The 8,944-nt window shown below is 35.5% G+C and overlaps 1 protein-coding gene across 1 annotated transcript; it reads right to left on the bottom strand.

Moving 5' to 3' along the window:
- Nucleotides 1-2,772: 2,772 nt before the first annotated feature.
- On the bottom strand, nucleotides 2,773-4,090 carry LOC104210676 (uncharacterized). The gene is made up of 3 exons (XM_070148797.1): nucleotides 3,627-4,090; nucleotides 2,949-3,549; nucleotides 2,773-2,910 (listed from the first exon to the last, which is right to left on the bottom strand). Exons 1-3 carry the CDS (start codon nucleotides 4,088-4,090, stop codon nucleotides 2,773-2,775), a joined length of 1,203 nt encoding a protein of 400 aa, XP_070004898.1.
- Between the last annotated feature and the right edge of the window lie 4,854 nt (nucleotides 4,091-8,944).

The raw sequence follows: 8,944 nt of genomic DNA, 5'->3' as shown, positions 1-8,944 counted from the left end.
TCCACGATACTTAGTTTCACCAATAGGAATACCCTGTTCATCTTTGTCTAGATTTGTGGAAGGGCTCATTGGTGTGCCGATTGATTTTGCATTTCTCATACCAAATTTTTGAATCAGCTCTTTTATATATTTGGTCTGACATATGAAGGTCCCTTCTTCAGGTTGATGAATTTGTAGCCCAAGGAAGAACGTGAGCTCACCCATCATACTCATTTCGAATTCACTTTGCATAAGATTTGAAAATTCCTTGCACATGAAAGGATTAGCACTACCAAATATAATATCATCGACATAAATTTGAATAATGAGATTACTTTCCGACGATCATTTAATGAATAAGGTAGTAACTATTTTACCTCTTGTAAATCCATGATCAACAAGAAAGGAACTCAGTCTATCATACTAAGCACGTGGAGCTTGTTTTAGCCCATATAGAGCCTTAGTGAGCTTGTATATATGGTACGAAAATTTTGAATCTACAAAACCTGGAGGTTGTTTCACATATACTTCTTCTTCGATAAATCCATTCAAAAAGGCACTTTTAACATCCATTTGAAACAGCCTGAATCCTTTAAAGGATGTGTATGCCAGAAGAATTCGTATGGACTCCAAACGAGCTACTGGGGCGAAAGTTTCATCATAGTCGACTCCTTCTTATTGTGAGTAGCCCTGAGCAACTAGTCTGGCTTTATTTCTTACAACCTTTCCATCCTCGTTCAATTTATTTCTAAAAACCCACCTTGTTCCGATTACAGACACATTATCAGGTTTGGGTATCAAATTCTATACTTGATTCGTACTGAACTAATCTAACTCATCCTACATAGCTTGTATCCAGCTTGAATCTTTTAGAGCTTCATCTATCTTTTTCGGCTCAATCTGAGAGATCAATGCGATATTTGCTTTCTTGTTGAGAGCTCCCCTAGTTTTCATTCCTTCATTTGGATTCCCTATAATGAATTTTTGAGGATATTCAAGCTCGCTTCTCCATTCATTTGGGCGAGTTACATTTGTAGTTGACTCGATTGGTGGGTCTATTACATTGCTGCTATCTTCACCAGTTGACTTATTTGCAACAGGTGTATCAATCGACTCTTGCGATTTGCATGTCTCCTGAGTTTCTTGAGCTTGATCTTCATCACCTGCAGTAATTCCTTTCTCGACCAAGGGATTTTCATCGAATATAACATGTACAGATTCTTCCACACATAATGTGTGTTTTTTATAAACTCTAAAAGATCTACTATTTAATGAGTATCCCAGAAAAATACCTTCGTCACTTCTTGGATCGAACTTTCCAAGATTATCCTTACCGTTATTATGGATAAAACATTTACTTCTGAATGGATGGAAGTAGCTGATATTTGGATGTTTACCTTTCCATAGTTCATATGGAGTCTTCTTCAGAACAGGCCTTATGAGGCAACAGTTGAGAATGTAACATGTTGCACTTACACCTTTTGCCCAGAAGTGGTTTGGCAGTGAGTGTTCTAGTAACATGGTTCTTGCCATATCTTGGAGGGTTCTGTTCTTTCTTTCCACAACTCCATTTTGTTGTGGTGAGCGTTGTGCAGAGAAATTATGGGTGTATCCCTAATAAGTACAAAAGTCTTTAAAAGCTCTACTTTCAAATTCTCCTCCATGGTCACTCTGAATTGTTGAAATCAGATATCCCTTTTCTCTTTTAACCTTTTTGCAAAAAACTTCAAAATTTCTTAATGCTTCGTCCTTATGAGATAAGAAAATTACCCAAGTGAAATGTAAATAATCATCAACAATAACAAAAGCATACCTCTTTCCTCCTATACTAGCAGTTCTAGTAGGCCCAAATAAATCCATATGAAGTCATTGCAAAGGTTTTGAAGTAGATACTATATCTTTGTTTTTGAAAGAGTTTCTGGTCTGCTTACCCATTTGACATGCATCACAAATATGAGTTCTAGAAAAATTCAGTTTAGGTAAACCAACAACTAATTAATGTTTGGACAGTTTTTCTATCAAATGCATGCTAGCATGACCAAGTTTCCTATGTCATAACCACGGATCATTAGACATAGAGGATAAGCAAATATGACCATCTATCTTTTCAAAACTATCAAGGATATAACCATTTCCATACCTTTTTCCAGGAAGAACTATTTTACCTGATTCATCTTCAATAGCACATCCTGTTTTCTTAAAATTTACTTCATATCCTGAGTCGCAGAGTTGACTTATGCTCAAAGATTGTAGTTGAGACCATCAACAAGATAAACTTCAGTGATGTCACAATTGTTATTGAAGGGAATTGTTCCAGTACCAATTATTTTGCCTTTTGAATCATCCCCAAACTTAACACTTCCCCCATCAATTTTTGTAACTTCTTTGAACAGGTTTTTGTCACCTGTCATATGACTAGAACACGCACTGTCTAGATACCATTTTCCTTTGCGGCTTACTCTGTGGTATTCCTGGAAAACAAGATGATTACTTTCTTTTAGGTATCCAAGCTTGCCTGGGTCCTGGAGGGTTAGTGTTACCAGGTTCAGGATTTTTTGGTTTCCAAACCCAATCCTGAAACGTTTGATTTACGAAAATGACAAAAGGAATATTTATGCCCACTTTTATTACAGTAGTGACACTTAACTTCTGACCACTTTTAGGTCTTTCATTAGTACTAGTGGACTTGGTTCTGGCTGGTCCTTTTCCAGTTGACTTGTAAACCATCTGGTTTGACCTAACAGAACTGTGACTAGTGGATTTGCGCATGCCATTTAGTTGCATTTGCAATTCCTAAAACTCTTCTTGAAGTACTTCCTTTTCGATTTCACATACTTCATGTTTGAGTTTCCAGTCATTAACTTCCTTAGTGAGTCTCTTAAGCTCATTCATCATTTTTTGAGACTCTTTCAACGTTAAATCAAGAATATCCTGCAATTCATTACATTTTCACAGTTATAAGATCTTACCTCACTAGTTTCACCTCGTGCCATGAAACAGTTTTCATTTTCGTCATCCGAAATGTCCTCGTCTGTCCAGCATCCTGAAGATTTGTTCATTTCGTTTTCCAGAATTGTCATAAAGCAAAGATTTGCTATCTCTTCATGGTCTGAATTATCCTCATCGCTCCAGCTTCCGAAGGATTTGTTTTTGTTGAAGCCTCTAGAGATCTTCCTCTTTAGTTCTGGGCACTCAGCTTGAATGTGCCCAAATCTCCCACATTCATAAAATTTTCCATCATTCTTATCCTGCTCGTTGTATTGCCTAGATTGTCTTGGTGGAATTCTTCCTTTCCTTGCATTCTTGTATCTTCTCATTAATTCATCCATGTTTCTAGATAACATAGCAATCTCTTCTTGCAAAGCTTCAGGATCATCATCAATTTTGTTTTCAGCTATTTCAATAGAGGTTTTGAATGCAATTATTTTCTTTTTTTCTTCTTGATTGGTCTTGTTGAGATGCGTCTTTTCAAAGGCAATGAGTTCTCCTCGTAGTTCACCATAGGATAATTTGTTTAGATCTTGAGATTCCAGTGTGACTACTTTGGTCTGCCAAGTGGTTGGCAAACTCCTGAGAATTTTTTTGACTTGATTACCACTGGTGTAGGGCTTGCCAAATGCCTTTAGATCATAGTTATTTTGCTAAACCTGGCAAACATCTCTTCAATGGATTCTCCTTCTTTCATTGAGAAGAGTTCGTAATCATGGACCAACATGTTGATATGTGTTTCCTTTACTTTGTTGGTTCCTTCATAAGTGACCTCAAACTTGTCCCACATTTCTTTGGTTGTGTCACAGCTTGATATTTTCTCATATTCTTCACCACTTATAGCATTATGGAGCAGATTTCTCGCTTTGTTGTTAAGTTGTACCACTTTCATTTGCTCTTTTGAATATGAGTCTATATCTTTAGGATCAGTAAGTGGTGGAGTGGCAACTGGTAAAGGATAGTTTCCCTTTTTGATGACTCTACAGACTTTGACATCATAAGCTTTGGCAAAGATTTCCATTCGCACTTTCCAGTGAGAGAAATATTGTCCGTTGAAGTATGGTGGTCTAACTTGTGAAGTTCCTTCCTGAAAAAGAGCTCCTATGATAACTTGATTTTCCATTATCTTTTCTCACAAGCTGTTAAGCAAAAGTAAAATGTGAGTCTTGCTCTGATACCAATTGAAAGTACAAGAGGGGGGATGAATTGTAACTGTTAAAACTTAATTGCTTATTAGTTGACTGATTAATCGAGTAGTCGACTAGATTAATAACTTAACAGTTATAATGACAAAAAGTAAATTGCAGAAGGTAAATGCAGGAATTAAAGACACAAGGATTTTATACTGGTTCAGATTCAATGTGAATCCTAGTCCAGTCCCCTTGGGTTGCAAGGGAGTTCTCTTTCAGTAGATATGTTTCTTCGAGTACAGTTGAAGTGAATTAAAAGCACAGTTTCTCTAGCACTCGTTACTTTTTGATATAATGCCTCACCAGTGTTATACTTTCCTTTTTTTTCTCTGACTTGTCACACAACAGATCTTAGTGAACTACAATGTTTGTTTACAGTATAATAAAGAGAGTAGTTTTTGATTCGATCAAAGTATATCTGACTAGGGTCTAAGGCTGGGTATAAGCACTTTGATGATGATCGAGGCTTGACAACCCAAGAGATTTGATCCTTGGAAAGAGATTGATTCTTTCCAAGAATAAGATAGCTAGCAGTTACTTTACCTTGATTTCCTTCCTTCAGCAGATGTATATAATGAAGACTTGCTCCTTGATTGTTGGTTCTTCCAAAATTAGTCGCGTACGAATTTTTACAGAATCTTCAATCTTCTGGAATGTTGCCCTCGATTCGTGCCTTAAGTTTAGGATTGCTTGATTCTCTCCATCGCAGTTGGTCGATACTCTTTGCTGATTGATTGGCGGATTGGATTCTTTCCAGATTTGCGAGTCCTTTCCTTAGGCGTCCAGATATGCTGATTGTAATGTAATCTTTGTTGATTGATTTCTTTCCTTAGTCATCAGGATTGACTCCAGCAGTCTTGTAGTATCTTCTTGACTCCTTGAAATTGATTTCCTGCATATCTATATTATTTGCATCATTAAAACTGGATCTAACAAAGTTACTCAAGGCCTCAAACCGCTGAACGATGTGCTAGAGCTCAAAATAATCGATCGGTTTGTTACATTCTCCCCCACTTAAACATATATTCGTCCTCGAACGTACCAAGAAACGCTATGAAATTGCCCTAACCCACTGTTTAACACCTCGTGCACCTACCCGTGCCACCACGACGATGTGAGCACATTAGCTCGAGATAGACTGAAGATCCTTCCTTTTAACTTAGCCCACAAACCTTAGAACCAAATTCCAACATTCGAAATTTTCTACGAGACCTGATTCTAACATACGAGCACTGTATCAATCCCCACACGCTATATCAAACATGATCATGCACCCATGCTAAAACCATACAAGGCACTGCATAATTCGTATGCCCATAATTACATCCTCCAACCATAGTAGCTGCAAATTCACTAGCCTGATGCATGTAGCATACTCTATAACGCATATGAGCCCGGATCCAAACCTCGTGATACTACAACGATAAGATTATGCATTGTATGACATTTCTCATTATAATTAAAAAAATATTTTTTCGATTTAAATTTAAATGTGTCTTATTTTTCTATTATTTTGCACTGATTTTTTTTTCCTCTTTTTATTCCTTGCATATCGTTGTTGTATTATTAATTATTTAATATTTTTGTCAAATGACTTTTTATTATATTTTCACTTGAACTTAGCTAATTATCAACTAAAAATCTTAAATATTTTTGGTTGACAATCTTATATATTAGCTAAACGAATGCCATCGATTTTTTTTTAAAATTTATTAGTTATTTAGAATGGCCAAAATATTCTTTTAACTCTTTAATTAATTTAAGTCCACATGCCTTTCTAAAAAATTTCAACTGGATACAAAAAACATTCAAGATAATTTTTATAGATAGGAAGAGTAAGATGATGATGAATATACATTTTATATTTGTTTATGACAATGTAAATTTTACCTACTTGGTCAGGTTTGCGATTATCTTTAACTTTTTGTATTTTTGAAATAAAAAAAATAAAGAAATATCAGCTTGTTAGAGCGTTAAATTGCATATTTTTTATTTTCTTATAATTCTTGTCAATATCTATCGACAAATAAATAAATAATCTCCTAAAAGTAGAAAAAATAAATAATATATATAACTAATTAATGTATAATTAAAATAAAAAATATTCGCTAATTAAAAACCTAATACGTGATATGAAATAAATTTAGATTAATATTTATATTTTTTGTATAATTAAATTCTTGTATGATATATTGTTATAATAAATAGCATGTATAGATTTAATATCCATTGGTCAACTCATCAAGTTCTTTAGCCTATCGATGAATATTACTTGAAACCTTATATATATATATATATATATATATATATATATATATATATATATATCATTTAAGAAAACTTATTCTATTAAATAAACTCATCAAAGAAATGAATAGGGTATCTAGGCATAAGAGGCAGAAAAAAATTACCTTATGTCACGATCCAATTCCCACTTAGGCCGTGATGGCGTCCAAGGTCGCCGCTAGGCAAGCCAACAGTGAACTACCAATTTATTTTCTCAATTTAATATTTTAAAATCGTTGATTTTTATATAATGCGGAAACAATTAGTAAGTGAGCGTAGTAATGTAAAGTATAAACAAACGGGAAAAAAAGAGAGTGAATTAAATAATCAAAACACATGAGTGTCGACTAGAATTCTCACAATTCGTTGTCACAAGTGCACGAGCATCTAGTAGACTATACAAAACTCTCTAAGAACTATTGTTTGAAACAAAATAGATAGAAACGATAAATTATAACAAGAGAAGGCTCTGGGTGCTGCAGAACGGAGCATGGGAAAGCAGCTCGCCACTAAGCCTCAGAATAATATGGGTATGCCCCCGAACTCCAGATGCACCTGCCGCAGAAGCTGCACAATATGTGCAGAAGTGTAACGTGAGTACATAAACAATATGCATCCAGTAAGTATATAGTCTAACCTCGAAGAAGTGGTGACGAGGGGTCGATTTCGAAGCTTACTAGTGCGCAATATACATAATGTACAAGATTATATAGTAGGCATGAAAAACAACATCAATGATGGAATAAAAGGCAATAATTAAATGACAATTTTTCAAAATAACAATTTAAAGTCCCCAAATATCACATAAAAATTTCATCAAGTAATTAGGTTCAACAGATAATTATAAATACTCAAGTCATGAAAGACATATCAAGTGTAATCGGATTCCGAGAGACAACACGCATGAGTTATGCTGTAATGACCTGAACCGTCGTTTCCTATATTTTCGTCCTGTATTCCCCGTTAAATGCTTATTCATGTTTCAATATGTGTACTTGGTGAATTTGAGTCAATTCGGATCGAGTTTGGTATGAAATGGGACAATTAGTCTCTTTAAGGAAGAATTAGTTTGGAAAAGTCAACCGGACGTTGACTTGTGAGTTAGAGGGCTCGGAATTGAATTCCGATGATTCGGTTAGTTTCGGGGGATGATTTAAGGCCTATGAGCGCAATAGGAATTAATTTTGGAGGTCCGGTGAAGAAATTAGCTCATTTTGGCAAAGTTAGTATTTTGGCGATTTCCGGTTGGTAGGTGAAATTTTGATCCGACGGTCGGAATGGAGTTCCGAGAATTTCTGTAGCTTCGTTATGCCATTTTGGATATGTGTGCAAAATTTCAAGTCATTCGGACATATTTTGGTCGAGTTTTGATCGAAAGCGCGTTTTGGAAGTTTTAAAGGAACTTAGACTTGAATTCGGTGTAATTCGATAATTTTGGTATTAGTCGAGGTGTTTTGATAATTGGAACAAGTTTGAATAATATTATAAGATGTATTGGTATTTTTGGTTGAGGTCCCGAGGACCTCGGGATGATTTCGGATGGCTAACGGGAACTTTTGAAGTTGGAAATTTCATAATAGACGAAAGTTGTAAATGAGTGCGCACAAGGCCTCACTTTGAACGATAATATCTCTCGTTATATAAGGAGTTGTGTGAGCTACAACCTATCAAATTAAAGCCCTTTGATTCTAGTTTCCAATGCAACAAACTGTTCGTCATTTGGAAGTGTATACAGGAAGTTATGACCATTTCACTGGTCAGGTGTCAGAGCGCGCGAAGTATCGCGCGAAGTATCATGCGAAGTATCGCGCGAGGTCGCGCATTTCGCGCGTCTGAGGCAGAATGCTCAGCAAAACGCGCGAACAACGCGCGAACTATGCGACTGAAGGTTTTTAAGTACCCCAAGACCGGCCTAGAGAGTTCCCAACTCATTTTTGGGGTTAAGGCTTGCTCTCTCAAGGGGATTTCGTCCCAAACTTCATCCCTATGATCCTAAGGTAAGATTTTTGGAGTATTTTGAGTTGATTACTACTCCCAAACACTTATATTAACATGGATTGATCTTAAAAATCCTTAGATTTTCAAGAAATTCCTTCAAGAACTCAAAGGAGGGTTTTGCAAGATTTCTTCCAAAAGGTAATCCTACACCCTTAGACTCACATATATGGATATATTATGGAAATATGAGTATGAATCAAGTATTACAACTTATTGTATGGTGGTTGGAAGCCATAAATTCCCAATTTAAATACATGAACATGGTAGGGATTTAAAGGTGTTTATTTGATGGAATTTTTGTTGGTTTGGGTGTGAATGGTTGATCACACATATGATGTTAGAAGTATAAATTGTTAAAGAATAATAGTGTGATAAATTGTTGGTTAACGGTGATAGTTGGAGGAACCAATGCTATAGTTAAGAGGTGTAAATATTTATGCCTACAAGATGTTTGATAATATGCCTAAATGGCATAATTTATGGGATCATTATAGTATCATTAA

The sequence above is a fragment of the Nicotiana sylvestris genome, chromosome 6, assembly GCF_000393655.2.
Source record: "Nicotiana sylvestris chromosome 6, ASM39365v2, whole genome shotgun sequence".
Lineage (NCBI taxonomy): Eukaryota > Viridiplantae > Streptophyta > Magnoliopsida > Solanales > Solanaceae > Nicotiana > Nicotiana sylvestris.
This window is presented reverse-complemented; position numbering and strand designations above follow the sequence as displayed.

What these genes read in the sequence shown, in the direction of transcription:
- LOC104210676 (XM_070148797.1), bottom strand. Translation starts at nt 4,090, where the DNA reads ATGGAAAATCAAGTTATCATAGGAGCTCTTTTTCAGGAAGGAACTTCA. An exon ending in ATTGAAGAGATGTTTGCCAG is followed by an intron (nt 3,550 to 3,626) that starts GTTTAGCAAAAT and finishes AAAAATTCTCAG; the next exon opens with GAGTTTGCCAACCACTTGGC. An exon ending in CACGAGGTGAAACTAGTGAG is followed by an intron (nt 2,911 to 2,948) that starts GTAAGATCTTAT and finishes AATGAATTGCAG; the next exon opens with GATATTCTTGATTTAACGTT.